The sequence below is a fragment of the Pipistrellus kuhlii genome, unplaced genomic scaffold (assembly GCF_014108245.1).
Source record: "Pipistrellus kuhlii isolate mPipKuh1 unplaced genomic scaffold, mPipKuh1.p scaffold_m20_p_7, whole genome shotgun sequence".
In the NCBI taxonomy this organism is placed as follows: domain Eukaryota; kingdom Metazoa; phylum Chordata; class Mammalia; order Chiroptera; family Vespertilionidae; genus Pipistrellus; species Pipistrellus kuhlii.
In genome coordinates, this window is record NW_023425573.1 from 46,851,680 (window position 1) to 46,867,512 (window position 15,833).

At 36.7% G+C, this 15,833-nt stretch overlaps 1 protein-coding gene across 8 annotated transcripts in view; it reads right to left on the reverse strand.

The window, feature by feature from the left end:
• Positions 1-1,842: 1,842 nt before the first annotated feature.
• Positions 1,843-15,833, reverse strand: part of TANK (TRAF family member associated NFKB activator) — a 77,609-nt gene continuing 63,618 nt past the window's right edge. For all 8 annotated transcript variants that reach the window (XM_036421088.2, XM_036421095.2, XM_036421086.2 and 5 more), the window contains 4 exons: positions 13,452-13,528; positions 12,672-12,787; positions 5,937-6,517; positions 1,843-2,390 (listed from right to left, as the gene is read on the reverse strand). In XM_036421088.2, coding sequence (XP_036276981.1) covers positions 2,211-2,390; positions 5,937-6,517; positions 12,672-12,787; positions 13,452-13,528 — 954 coding nt within the window. In that variant the 3' untranslated portion in view covers positions 1,843-2,210. The remainder of the gene's footprint in view (positions 2,391-5,936; positions 6,518-12,671; positions 12,788-13,451; positions 13,529-15,833) is intronic.

Here is a 15,833-nt window from a genome sequence, read left to right on the forward strand (position 1 = left end):
GAGCTCCCGGCCACCTACCCATCCCCTTTCTACCTCCTCGTGCTTCTCTCCCTTCCCTCCTCCCCCCTCCCCCCGCCCCGTGTCGGTGAAATAACCACGCACCGGGCGGCGGGGCGGGAGCCGGGCGGGTGTGAGAAAGCAGATGTCCCCGCTGGCAGCCGCCGCAGCCTCCCGGGAAGCGGCGCCGGGGGCCTCCCGGGGACATCACCTCCCACTGCTCAGGCGTCCCGCTCACAACTGCCGCCTCGGCGGGGGTGTTCTTTTCAGACTCAGCGTTTCGCGGGTGCAGCTTTTTTACCTGGGAGCTGTTCCTACCCGGCCACGCCGAGCAGATGTCAGGACGCAGCCCCTGCACGACTCAGCAGCAGTCAGAGACAGAGGGAGAGGCCGGCGGGGCCCACTCTCCGCCGGGCGCGGCGGCCAGCGCCGCCCCTGCAGCGCGGGGAGGGCCCGGGCTGCCCCCCGCGGGGCCCAAGGGGGCTTTGTCCCTGGGAAGTTGGTAGTCCCGGGACTCAAAAGAAAACAAAGGTTCCCCCACAGCTCTTACTGCACACGCGGTGCGTGTGGGAAAGGAGTGAAGAGGGGTCAACAGTACACTGTCATGGGAGTCACTTTCCGGGCTGTACTTTCTTGGCGTTGTCAGTCGTCTAGGTGTCAACTGTGCGAGAGGGGCTTTTCCTCTCCTGGAAAAGCAGAGAGAAAAAGAATCCCCTTTCGCGATAGGTACAGTGGTATATTCTGGCTGGTACTCACTGGAGTGTTTTTATTTTTAATGGTGTGTGTGTGTGGGGGGGGTGGGAGAAGTGAGAGGGGAGGCTGGGGTGGGGGTGGAGGTTGGGGGAGAGGGGGAGGCTGGGATAATTGTCTAGGCATTTCCATTCAGACCCAGTGGCAATGAAAGAAAGATGTACATGCCTCAGACACCTTCACAGTGAATACCTAATAACCACCGTGCCACCTTGGTGAGGAAGATGTCAGTGTGATGTGCTTGGCACCCTGAGCAGTTGAGGCACTGCTCTCCTCCTTCCTCAAGTGAAGGCTCTTCACTGTGGCACAGGGGCCTGCTCCAATTCCCTCACCCTAAGCCCTCCAGCTTTTCCAAACACATGTTCCGAAGAAGGCTTAACTTTCTGTTTTGAGAGTTGCAAATCAATGTTTACTTCATAAAATGTAAGTCGTGCCTCAACCATTTTAAAATATTGGGGGTGGGGAGGGAGGGAAGAGAAACCTAAAAGAATTACAGGGAAGGAAAAGAAGGGGGAGCATCATTTTAAACATTCTGCAGCCTTCTGAACTGGTATCTTCTCAAATGTCTTCCGGTGGCCATCAACCAGGCTGCTAACAATGAGTAACAAATCTATCAACAAGAATGTGAATATTACTAATATAAGTAAATATGGATAGTTTTAGATTTGCTCCCATTAAATACAGGTTCCTTTAGTTAGTTTGAAAAGTAATTTAAAAATTCAAAGTGAGCTACTGGTTATAATAAAATATTACCTGATCTGGTATCACTCTTCTAACAAGTTACTGGGAATAAAACATGCATTTTATAAACTTCCCAAAAATGTGTTTTATCCTTTACATTTTGTCACTCAGGAACAAAGAACACATTAATGATCACTATATAAGTAACTCTTTAAATAAATTCATTTCATCATGTAGCTACACAGAAAAAATTAAAACCAAATATGTTATTTTAAGAAATCTAAAGTGTTTAAATAGTTTTACTAGTGATTTTATCACTGGGCAATAAATGTCTTAGATTTTGTATTTAGATGCTCATGTTGTCTGCTATTCTCTATTATAGGTTTATTAAAAAAGAACATCACATAGAGCATAAATAATTTAAAATTTTTAATGAAAACAAATGAAACATTTGACATCACCAAATTCAATAGATATAACTAGGATTCCAAGCAATAAGCTTAGATAGTTGAAGCATACATAAATTATGGTCATACAATTCTGAAAGTCACATACATAATTTTGAATTATGGTAACAAACACTGTAAACATGAACACAATCAACTGCAATTTGATCTTTTAAAAGACAATAAAGGAGGGTTACAATATAAGTTTAGAAAAAATTCAAATATCTGTGATTTTTCAATAAATGATCTTGAACTAACTTTGCAATCAAGTATCTACAGTATTACAAACCCCGAATCATCACATAGAACAGTGATAAGTCTGTTTTCAAAGGCGTCTTAAGTCTCCTCCTTAAAGTGTGAATTAAGATGCCGGAGGAAATCCCCCATGGAAGTAATGGATGGCGGGAGAACTTCGTGACAGAATTCACATACTGGAGGTATATGCAGTTCTGAGCCTGTGCGACTTAGTACCGATGAGAAATCACTGTCTTGTTTAGGAAAGGGTTTCCAAACAGGCTGCAGGAAACAAAGAAAGACATTTCCTGTTATTTGTATTTAAAATCAATTTTCATTGAGTTTCAAATTCAAATAGTTGGAATGGGTATGTGCATATATATGAATTCCCTAATATGAAAGCAAATTACCTTTCCATGGAGTTAGCATGAGACATGACTCAATTTAAAGGGGTACAACTAAACTGTGATTAAAAAATCACTTAAAATACACTTTCATGTACTTTATTTTCATGTATTTTAAAATCTTCCAACTTTAAGACCAACATATTTTAATACCAGTACCACAAAGGCAGTAGTTATAGAACAACAGTTAACAACTGAGACTTTAAAAATTAAATTCTACCTTTTCTATTTTACAATAGAAACCTTAAATTATAGGGCCTAATTAATTAATAATAATACATGGTCCACTAGACATAATATGTATATATACATGCATTGTGATGAAGAAAGATTCAAATTTCACCACCTATAAACAAATACATAATGAATAACTTATATGCAATTTTTTTTCATTTTTGAAGTTTTTTTCTTTGAAACTACTAAACAAATTCCATTGATTATTTGTTTTTTTAAAATCACAAACATTTAGCCCTAGCTGGTTTGGCTCAGTGGATAGAGCGTCAGCCTGCTGACTGAAGGGTCCCAGGTTCGATTCCAGTCAAAGGCACATAACTGGGTTGTGGGGGGGTGGATCCCTGGTGGGGAAGCATGCAGGAGGCAGCCAATCAATGTTTCTCATCACTGGTGTTTCTCTCCCATTCCCTTCTTCTCTAGGGAAAAAAATAAAGTAAAAAAAAAAAAAAAAGAAAACACACACAAACATTTAATCATTCAACAAAATCTAACACCTGATTTATTCTTTCTTATTTTGCTCCTGTTATGTAGTGCATAGTCTGGCCTTCTTTATTACTTTTAGTGGCTGAATAAAGTAAAAACCTGTTAATAGTTACCTAATTAAAGACTTATAGAAAATTATAATTCAATAAAATTATAAGCAGCACATAAACACCCTTATATAACTGAATTTATTTGTAAAAAAAAAAATCCCAGAAGGGCAAGGAAAAGCCTTTTAGCTCCATAAGAGGTACGCAATAAATACTTGTTGATTGAACTATCTTATTTTCCTAAAGTGTTGTAAGCCAAATTATTTTTTAAACTTGCTTTCTTACCTTGCATAGATGAATTACCTTGACATACCTAAATTCTGATAGTTTGAGGAAAATCACCTCAAAAAGTCAATTTAAAGAGACACCTTTGTGCTCCTATTAAGAATATGTTTTTAAAGTAATAGCCTAGTTCAACATCTAATACAGTGTTAGTTTTCATTCCCTCAATCTCTTTCATTCTAGTTAGCCAATCATTTACAAAAACGGTATATGTATCACTAGTTGAAACATTTAGATAACATGGAGGGCTAATAATAACACTGACTCAATTCCTTTTGTGAGAAGTGGTAATTTTATTACATAAAACAGTAATATCTGAAACATACATTTTGAAATAATTAAAAAAACCCTTTTTCATGATAAAGAAGCAGTAATAATTTTGAGTATATAAGCAAATGTCTAGTTAGCTAGATTTAAATTTTACTGCTTGCAGTTTAAACAAAAAGTACAATTGATTACTACCTACCACCCTAATGGGAAATTGATTTAGATATAAATAATAAAAGGCATGCTAAAATAATAATTACTAAGATCTATAAAATACTAAAAAACAGAGTCAGAAGCAATTTAGCTTCTCAATTTGGTGAGCCAATCTTCTACTGCAATTTATCTTCAAAGTCCGTATTTATCTTTCTTTGTTAGCAGCTATTAATTAAGGTTTGATCTCATAAAATTCCGATGGGGTCCCAATGACTGACTCAGCAAAAGTCGGAAGAAAAGAAAGTCACACAGAGCAAAAATAAGCAAGATATATTTTAGATTTTGTAATGACAGCTGAACGTATTAAAAAAAGTGTTATAATGATTGATAAAAAGTAAAAATTTGAAAGATGTAACCACAATTTTGCTCCTCTGTTATTTCAACTCAAGAATTTTGTATTTATGATACTAGCTTTATTAATACAAAAAAATAGAAAAATATTTTTAGAAATCCACCTTAAGAAATAGTTTTTCAATCCTAAACTGTACCATGACCTTTAAAACAAACTAATTTTGCCTTTCCTGCCAAAATATCAATTATCTAACCTTATGCACTGTGTCTTGTGACAGCTCAACACCAATTCTCCTGCATTTTTAAAGCTGAATCCTTTTCCATCAAGTTGTAATCACATACCAGCTGTTTCCCTGCTCTATCATAGAAAGCAAATGCACAATGCAGGGTGCCATCTACTGAAACATGAATGCACAGGCTAACTAGTAAAAGAACAAGCAAGAAATATAATGGAGAAAAAAGTAACAAGCATTAGAACTGATGCATTTCACAGCTCCACAGGAATTCTACTTGCAATAAATGAAATTGCTTAATTTGCTTCATTTAGAAGTAACTTATCACTAAGACTATGATATGAAATAAGGTACAAAGTAGAACATGAGTGAGTTTATAATTAAAGTTTATTGTCATAGATGCCTAGTTTTCCTCACTACTGAAATATACCACAGCTTGGCTACGGCATCCTTTGTATGCTGATTTAAAAGTCTATAATCTATCAGAATACTTACAAAGCCAAAGGGTATTCATCAAGTTGTTTAAGAGAAAGAGAAATCAAACAAATGTCTGTAAGTTATATAGACATTTACACCAATCTGTATTTTCATGAGTGTCTGTTTATTTTAACAATTATATATTTTCACTAGCCTTCAGGCATTAATAACTTTTTTTTTAAACTAAAAAGTTATCCCTAAATTAAATTATTACTGAATAAAAAAGATGGTAGGAATGGATTGGGGGGGGACATTAAGAAGTCCTCAAATATTAGGAACATTAAAGTATTTAATTAAAATAATATATATACAGAAACTATTAAAAATATGTTAGGCTGCATGTTCAGTGCCAGATTAGAAACCAAAACCAAAACTGAACTATATAAATCTATGCATTGCATAAATGAGAATATAATAGGATCATTAGTTAAAAGACAGATTACTTATTTTGCTAAATGGGAATATAGAATGCAATTATTTACTTATGAAACATTACAGATCCTTGTAAAGATGACTATGATCTACACAAACTGTTCCATAGAGAAATGCCATTTGTTTCACAGTATGAAATTTAGAAAAGAATCCTATTATAACACTGATGCTGAGTGACGGAGCTCTGTAAAGGACTCAGAAAGTGACACATGCTTGATATGGATAAGGCTTACGTATATTTTAAAATGTACCTTAAGTTTTAAGGTACTTTAAAATAGAGCTTTCCCATATTCATCTTTTATAATTTCATGCCATTTATTATAGAGCTTGAATTTTATTGGGAGCTTAGATTGGTTAGTCATTAGTTTAAAAGGATGTCCGATAATCTGAAAGAGATGCATATCTGTGCCTGTTTGGCAAAATGTGTGTCCACACATAATATACTTGTTAATGCAAAACAGTTACCTGCTGTGGTCCTCGGATAGCTTTTCCCGGGGAATCAAGTGAAGGAAAAGATGTATGAGACAGGTCCTCAAGTGGTAATGTATTTACATACAATGTATTATGGTCTCCAGGTGGCAAACACGGAGCTCTATCCAGAGTGGTCCTGATACAAGTGTTTACAAGATTTGAGGATTCTGTATTGTCAGTTGTTTTAAGGTTTTGTATAGCTGAAGCTATGGGGTCAACTCTCTGAATTTCAAATAAAGTTTCTTCTGTTTTAGCAAAGTTTCCTGGGTTGTCTCTGATATCGATATTGAATTTATCCTGGCACACAACCTCAGACGCGGCAGGACCAAGGATGTTGGGTCTTTCTGGAGTGCTATGCAAGAAAGCAGAGTCACTGTCCATAGGTGGAAATTTGACATTGAATTTAGAAAGTGATTCAAAGGAGGTGTCTTCTTCATCTTGGGCCAGTCCTCTTGGTGTGACAGATGTGATGCAGGATGCACTTCTATTTATATCATCGTTAGCCTGAGGCTCAAACAGCGCTTCTTGTTTATCTGCTTTATCCGTACACTGTATAGGCACCGAGCACTGTGTTTCTGCAGAGAAAAGAACACATAAGGAAAACAGTCATATTCCAATCATTCTTAAAAATCTGAATTCAATTAACCTTGGACAGATAAGCATTATTTTTTTCTATTGGTTTTTATAGGAACTGAAGACAACTGTAATTTTTTACATTTGCTACCGTTTTACACAGAAATATTAGCATTCTCTGGTGGGTGAACTGGAACGTGCTTATTAGCTGCAGTTTAACTGCTTTGTTTTTTCCCCCCAGGTCTTTTGCTATAAGCTTTGCATCTTGTTCACAGTTCTACTCTTCTACACTTAAAAAAAAAGCACACACCAACCAAAAAACGTTTCTTGTAATGTATACATTTAAACATTTTGTCAGGAAGAGAAGCTGCAACTGCGAGCTTGCTTATTAGACAAATACCTTGTTAAAAGGGAAAATCCTTACAAGATTACACACAACACACACAACACACACACACACACACACACACACACACACACATTTATTACAGATTAAAAATTTATATGAATTAGGTCATTTTCCCCTAATATCACTGTGTGACAGTATCTCACCAATCTATTTAGCCACTGTCTACTTTCAATAATCCATGTGAGAGAGTGGTGGAGAAGGTAGGGATTGGGAGAAAGAAGAGAGTAGAGGTAACAGAAGGCTGAAATTTTGGAATGCATGTGCAGAAAATTATATATGAATATATAAAATTTCATCTTATAAATTTAAAACAAAGGCCTCGGTAGATAACAGGTAGATAGATACCAGGTCCTCTGTAGCTCATTTTACCCAGAAGTCACTTGTCCAACAATTTCAGCTCTCTAGGGCTTAGGCAAAGCTAAAAAGTAAGTAAATGGAGCTTCTCAGGAGTCAGAATTAGAGCTTCAAGTGCTATAGATATATGAATTTTGCTCTTATTCTCATATTAGATTTATTCTAACAAGCTTGATGATATTTCCCTAGCTCAGTGGTCAGCAAACTCATTAGTCAACAGAGCCAAATATCAATAGTATAACAATTGAAATTTCTTTTGAGAGCCAAATTTTTAAAACTTAAACTATATAGGTAGATGCATTGTTATTAACTTAATTAGGGTACTCCTACTAAACTGGCCTTTGCTAAAAACTCAAAGGGCCAAAGAGTTGCATGTGGCTTGAGAGCTGCAGTTTGCTGACCACTGCCCTGACTCATAGCTTGTTAGAAGCAGCATATTAAAAGGTATGCACATGAGTTGCTGAAGGCAGATATACTTGTCAACAAGAGCTGAAGGCAGGAGAGGAGACAAGAAAAACTAAAAAGCAGATATAAGAACTCAGAAAACACTAGTCTTGTTTAGGGCCAGCAGGGGCTACATTTTTCAATGAAAAAACAAACAACCCAAAACAATAAAACAGTGATCAAGCGCTCTGCATGTTGGTGACGCGGAGACATTAGAAAAGGCTCCATTATGCTCTACAATGTTACTTCAAGAGGCAGTGAGGCTGGAAGTTGATAACATACTAGTATTTTCATTAAACGGAGCAAACAATAAAAATTAAAAACCATTATCACTTTAACAAGGTAAATATCAATGAAGTTGTACATTCACAAATGGAAAATTGACCGATTTTGGATGCCAATTTAAACAGACAGCTGTACAAAGAACCTTGCACAGTATCTGTCCAGGTTCATAGATACTTAACAAATGTCAGTTCCTTCCCTTCCTCTTGGGTCTTTGCTGTCTCATACCAAATGACATTCCAATCATCCAACTGTTGGTCCCTCTGTTATATACCTTCTACATTTAAAAAAAATACAAATCACCTTCTCTTGTTAGATTATAGTAGTCTTTGAACTGCTTCCTTGCCTCTAAATTTACCTCATATTTAATTCATTCTCTACATACCCCCACTCCCTACCGCCTTAATGTTTCTAAAGTGCACATCTGGTCCTGTTACCTTCCCAATAAAACCTTTCCATGGCTTTCCATGACCCACAGCCCCTAGTCACCTCTCCATTCTCTCATATTCACTATACCTGTCTCACATCTTACTCTGGCTATGATGAACTTTGATAGAGTGCTCCAAAATAGATATGCTTTCTTCTTTTGTGGATTTTGCACATGTTGTGCAGAATATCTGGTGTCCCATACCACTACTCTTTGTCTAACTCTTATTTGCTCTTCATTCCTTGGCTTAAATATTAATTTATCTTGGTGGCTCTTCTGGCTTCCCAAGACTGGTTTAGGCATGACTCAGGTGCTCTACGGAGTAAACACTCTGTAGGTTTCTTAAGATTTTAAACTATGTTTTGTTTTCTACTATCCCCAGTACCTTGCCCAGTGTCTGGCGCATAGTATGCTGTCAATAAATGCATTCTGAATGAATCTGTATTCTCTTCCCCACTGAACTAGGTATAAGAATCTACATTTACTAGAAAATCTGAACTAGCAGTGGTAAATTGAGATCAAGCTTAAATGTTTAGCAAGATTTCTTTGTCTGCTGAGGTTCTTAAAGTCCATTAACTCTCAAGTTGTCATTTTCCAAGTAGTACGTTTAAGAATGGCAAAAAATTCTAGGAAACAGTACTTCATTTGCAGATTATACTTGCTAATTGCAAATAATAAGGAAAACCAACAGTTGAGTTACCCAAATTCTGTATCACCTTAGAAGGAAGGAACACTTATCAAAATGACTATAACAAGAAGTGTTTGCTGTTGCTGATAATGCCAATATTAATAGTGTTTCTATGTGCTATGCCTTATTATAATAATTGTATATAGTACACAAATTCATTTAATATTAAAAATAATCATGTAGTAGATACTATTTTATCCCCACTTTACCAACGAGGAAAGGAGTCATGCATGGAGAGGTAATTCCAAGGTACTTGGCTAACGGATGAGTGCTAGATGTGGCACCGGGACCCAGGCAACCTAATTCTACAGCCTGTGCTCTGGACCATTATGCTAAGTTGAACACGCCAGTTTCTATACACAGAGGAGTCAACAAAATGACAGAAATGTGCTGTGAATTTCTTTTCCTACCCTCCCTGTGAACAAAACATGAAAAACCCAAACAGCTGTATTAAAGCAGTATTTCTTTCAGCATAGCTACCTGGCATAGATCAGTCACATTAAAAAAATATCTTCTGAATTAATCTGTTCAAGCAATGAAAGTTACTTTCTAAAAAAAAAAAAAAAAAAAAAAATTAGCCTAGCTTGCATGGCTTCAGTGGTTGAGTGTTAACCTATGAATGAGGAGGTCACAGTTCCATTCTTGGCCAGGGCACATGCTCAGGTTTTGGGCTCGATCCCCAGTGTAGGTGTGCAGGAGGCAGCTGATCATTAAACGGGCAAACAATAAAATTGATTCTCTCTCATCACTGATGTCCCTAACTCTTCCTCCCTCTTTTTTTTCTCTCTGAAATCAATTAAAAAAATATAAGACTTTTAAGGCTGCTAGAAATCCAAGTTTAGAAAACTTAAAACTCAAATAAGGTACACTAAAGCACTAACAGTGTACTGAGAAACATGATCAGGTGAGCAAATTGCTTTTCTATTTTGTTTAGTTCAAGAAAACTTATTATTGCAAGGGGAAAAAAATAAAAATAAGAAATATTTTTACATTTTTAAAATTTAAAAGTATAGGCTGTCCACTGAGACTATTTTATAGTTTGACTTGTATATCGCCAAAATAAAAAATCCAATGGTTGTGACCCTCTAATCCAATTATTCTTTTGCTCCAATCCCCACTGAAATAGAACCCTCCTTTCCATCAAATAGTGTTTTTTTTTGAAGCTACATTTGCTTAAATGTACATTTTATTTTATTCCTTCTCAAGGCTATTGCCATATGTGAGTCAAAAGGAAAACGAAAGTAATGAAAAGGAAACAAACAAGTCTACTAACAGCAATTTTCACGAATTATATGTTTATTTAAAAGTAAAAATCAAATGTTAACAAAAGAAACACAGAAACAATAACATTAAATGTACTTTTTTCAGATCTATTATGCAAATCACATTTGAAATACTTCTTTTATGTTTTTTCAAATTAGTGTTTTATCCTTGAAAAACATGCCTAGACATCTTTTCCCAAAACATTTCTTTTTTTTCTTTCCCCTTTTGATCTAATAATGTCAACAGCCTAATATTTGATATTTTGGTTTCTGTTTGGACCCAGCAAAACTTCAGTGGAATCTGTGGCACAACGTGTTTAAAACATTTCAAGAATAATGTTATGTTTATTATTTGTGATAGTTAATATAAAGCATAAGAGTAATGTTAGGAAGCAGCTTTAATGGGGAAGAAATTGAAGTTAAACACTCAGTGTTCTAGTTGACAGATACATACTAGATTTAGACCTGTGCAATTTAAAAATGGTCAAAACATTAAGCCATTGATAATGTGGTAAGGCCAATGAATATATCACCATTTCAATGTTTTGATAAGATGTTAATGTTCAAAAAAGCATGTTTATGAATTCCAGGTACTATTTCTCTATAAAATATATTTTATATATTTTTTGACAATCAGAACGTCAAACCTCAGGGAAGGTGAGGGTAAGGGGGAGAGACCAACCAAAGGACTTATATGCATGCATATAAGCTTAATCAATGGATACAGACAACAAGGGGGTAGGGGCATGAATGGGAGGTGACGGGTAATGAGGGGAATAAGGACACATATATATATATATAATACCTTAATCAATAAAATTAAAAAATAATATAAAATATTTTTATTGAATTTTTTACAGAGATGAAGGAAGAGGGATATTGATGAGAGAGAAACATCGATCAGCTGCTTCCTGCACACCTCCTACTGGGGATGAGCCCACAACCAAGGTACATGCCCTTGACCAGAATTGAACCTGGGATGACCCTTCAGTCTGCAGGCTGACGTTCTATCCACTGAACCAATTCGGTTAGGGCTATAGCTAGTATATTTTAAGTAAAAATAATCATTTCACTTCATAAGTAGTGTTTTTAGTTGGCACAGATTAATCAATCTCTAACAAACATGACAAAAATTAAGATGGAAAAATTACTTCGGAAGGTAAGAAAAAGGAGGAGAAGCAATATATTATGTCTATCTACAAAGACTGTTTTGTTTTTCCTACACAACATGGTGTCCTTTTTTTGAAAACAAAATGGCAGTAGTACCGTAAGCAAAAAATGAATTTACACTACAGAATGACTTTTAAATAGCACAGATATAAGAGCTAAAAGAAATGGAAAGTGATCTTTAATTAAAGGGGTATTAGCACTGCTGCAACATCTTTCAGAGTGAAAACTGTAAATCACATCTCTTCGGAATTGCATACAGAATGTCTCAAATCACAAGGGTAAAGAAGAATTTATCACAACTGATCAGTTTACCTTCCTTTTGTTTACATAAGTGCTTGGTAGCCAGGTTCAATCCCCAGAATTTTGCTATTCATACGAACTACTGATGCAAACACCAGGAAGCCAATCTGAGGTTTTAGGAAAGGGTGGAGCTTAAAAAAACACACACTGCAACATGTGAAAAACAGATGTTCCTTTTAAGTTATTTTTAATACTAAGTTTGTACTTTGTGCCTCCAACGAAACTGGCCTCATAAAATGTGTAATGTTTACTTCTCAAACCAAATTACAAGCATCTAACTATAGTGTTCAATTAACTTTCAGACAGAAGTTAACAACAAAGCTGATGTTATAATGTAACTCAGCTCATATATTTATTTTGTACTTTTTCCAAGGTGAAACTTCTCATTAAGATGATTAGTAGCCGAAACCAGTTTGGCTCAGTGGTAGAGTGTCGGTCTGCGGACTGAAAGGTCCTGGGTTCGATTCTGGTCAAGGGCATGTATATTGGTTGCGGGCACATCCCCAGTGGGGGATGTGCAGGAGGCAGCTGATCGATGATTCTCTCTCATCGATGTTTCTAGCTATCTATCCCTTTCCTTTCCTCTCTGTGGAAAATCAATAAAATATATTAAAAAAAAAAAAGATGATTAGTAATTGTGTCATTCAATGTAATCTACTATATGTATCACAAAATAGAGGGAAAAAGTCAAGAAATTACATAAAATTATACATTATAAAACATAAAGAGCACTTAAAATATTTTCATAACAAAAAAGAAATTTCAACCAATAAAATTAATATTATCAATAATATTAATATTATATTAAGTCAAACCTTACCAGCTGCAGTGGCTGGGACATTAAGTTTGCTTAAGTGGTCTTTTTGAGCTTTTGCTAGCATGCATATTCTATGAAATTCTTCTTTCAGATCCCAGAAAGTCTTCTCTATATAACTCCTAAAAATAAATCAATATTTAAAAATTTAAGGATATTTCTTCAAATATTCTTTAATCATAATTAAAGTTATATAGCACATATTTATGTATCATAAAATAATTACTGAAAAGTTAAAGTTAAAAAAATGTTTTCAATTCCTAGAAAATATCCCCAAAACAATTCTAATGTTTGGAGAGCCAGGCACAAAGTAAGTGAAAAATGACAAGTTCTAATACATAAAGATAGGGCAGACTAACAAATGTACTTATTCATAAATCACACTTATGCTGGCTGTCTTATTCACACATTAGAAATATTAATGCATTGACTTTTGTTCTCTGTAAGCTTCTTAAGTAGAAGCAAATTAAATAATCCTTACTTTGATAAAGTTCATATTAATGGCCATTGAATAAAACAATGTGGCCATATAGTTGGTCTAGAAATTCTTAAAATAAAATATTGCTTTAGAAAAATCAAATTTAGATTCACCTCTACTATAACTTATCTAACTTATTTAGGTTATTTTCACATTCAGGAGACCTAGATTAGTCTCTTGTACTTCTATACTAAGAGACTGCTATTTTCTTACAACTGCTAATATTTACAAAATATGTAAGTAAAAATATATTTCAATATTTATAATTTTTAGAGTTGGCAAAAAAAAAAAAAAAGATATAGCACTACCTTTCATGGAATAAAGGATTGTCAAAATTCCTTGGTGAAGTTTCTTTTCTAGTAGAAGAAACCTCTTGTCTTCTTTCCTTAGAGATACAAAATAATTAACACTTTAAATTGCTTCTAAACTCAAATAAGAATGGGTTAACAAAAAACACAATGAAAAATTTAAATTCCTCATTGAAAAGTAAGTTTAGGTAGCTTATAGATATATAATAGATTCGCCCCTTCTCCTTTAAATGAAAATAAGGGGAAAAGGAAAACAAAGGTAAAAAAAAATAGGATGAAGACAAAGTATTTCTGCTCAATTATTTCCAATACTGGTAATTCAAGAAATTTTCTCAGATCTAGCTATTGATCAAAATTGCTACTCTGATCACTAGTAGCACCTGAAAGGACCAGAAAGTTTAGGCAGAAAAAAATGTGTGTGTGTGTGTGTGTGTGTACTTCTTTTCCACTTAAATCAATGTCTGTATTTATTATATATTCTTTGCTGGGGAATGCAGCTGTATTAGAGGAAGAAACGAAGCATCAGCTCCTTAGCATTTAACAAGCATTTTAAAGATAGAGCAATTTTATGTATTTAAGTTTAACACAAGTTCTTGCCTTTCACTCCCACCCTGTGGTTTACATTGGTATTACATTTATTCTGACATTTAAAAGTCAACATTGAAAAATGTGATATAATCATGTATTGTATGGTTTAGATTTAAAAAATATTTGCAATCATACCTAAAAAACGTTGTGCCTTATAAAGCTATAAACTGACAAATTCCAAGATGTGAAGTACTAATATACAATCATAAATTATAATTCAGACAAAATGGTTAAGGACTTAAATTTAAGTTCAAACTAGTGGACATTTATTTTTAGTGACTTTTAAGATTTTATTAAGTTAAGGTCATCATAGCTTTTATGTGATTTTACATCACTGTTTCTTACCATCTGAGTATATCTCCCTTTAATCCTGCTTTTCAAAAAGTTCTTTCAATTTCATAGGAATCTCATTTGTTCTTTAAGACTTGATTCCTGTTTTTTTTCTTAAAATTAATATCTTCTCCAATTTATTTCAGTGTATTGCTCCACTTTTCCTGCTTTTCATAATATACTAGAGACCCAGTGCATGGATTTGTGCACTGATGGGGTTGTGGCCTGCAAGGATCGGCCAGCTGCAGGAGCGCTGCTCATCCCAGTCAGCTGAGTGGCTGTGGACCCGCCCTCTGGATGGCTGTTGAATGAGGAAATTAGTCTGAGCTGATATTTAGGGGTAATGTCTTGGGTAAAGGTGTGTTCTGTGTCCTGGAGGAACCTGGCAGAGAGCTTTGCACCCCAAAGCCACTCTGTGAATGTCCTTGATGTGTGAAGCCAGGTCGGTGACACATTAGGGGATGTTCAGAATAGCCGTGATCCAGGCTCCTCAGCCATCAGGACAGCCTCCCTGGGGGGTCCACAGTCACGTCCCCTCTTGCCATCTGCCTATGCCAGTTCCCCATGCTCTTTCTAGAACACACCTTAGGGGACCTGCATCAGCTGGTGGGATCAGGCCAGAGTCTGGATTGTCTCAGGTGCTTGACAGGTGCAGAGACTCGGCCTCACCCTGAGCCTGCTAGTGGCTACTTTTGCTTCGCTTGTGATCTATTTCCTTGTCTTGGCATTTTCGCAGCTTTCCTGAGTTGGTAGCCTTAAAAGTCTCTGAGTTCAGCTTGGATGGGGCGGAGTTTCAGGGTGGAGCCTACAGCCTTAGCTTCCCATCAGCCCAGCTCTATGAGGTTCCTGAGTGTCAGTGTTCCTGTGTCCTTTGGTACTCGCTGCAAGCACCTCTGAGAGAAAGGTGCCCTCGAGTTTCGCCCGCTACCAAACAGTCTAGGCTCTCCCCCAATGAGCCTGGAACTGGGGTTCAGTGCAGTTGGAAGTGGGGTTCAGTGCAGTGTGGAGCTTTTGTCTCCTTCCTGGTAGGGCAATCCAGTGGCACAGTCAACAGTCCATCCTCTGCGCGCAATGTGCGCACCTCCGGGACTGCCTTTCGCTGCTCCCGAGTTTCCGCCTTACAGCCCAGATTCTCTCTGTATGAGCCTGGGTCCCCAGGGTCTGGCCTAGAACTGGGGTTCAGTGCAGTTGGATCTAGGGCTCAGCACAGTCTGGAGCTTTTGTCTCCTTCCTGCTAGGGCAATCCAGCAGCAGAGTCATCAGCCCATCCTCTGCACACAATATGCGCGCCTCCCGGATTACCTCTTGCTGCTCCGCCTTACAATATGCGTGCCTCCGGGACTACCTCTTGCTGCTCTGCCTTACAGCCTAGATTCCCTCTGTATGAGCCTGGGTCCCCAGGGTCTTGCCCAGAACTGGGGTTCAGTGCTGTTGTAACTGGGGTTCAACAGTCCGGAGCTTTTA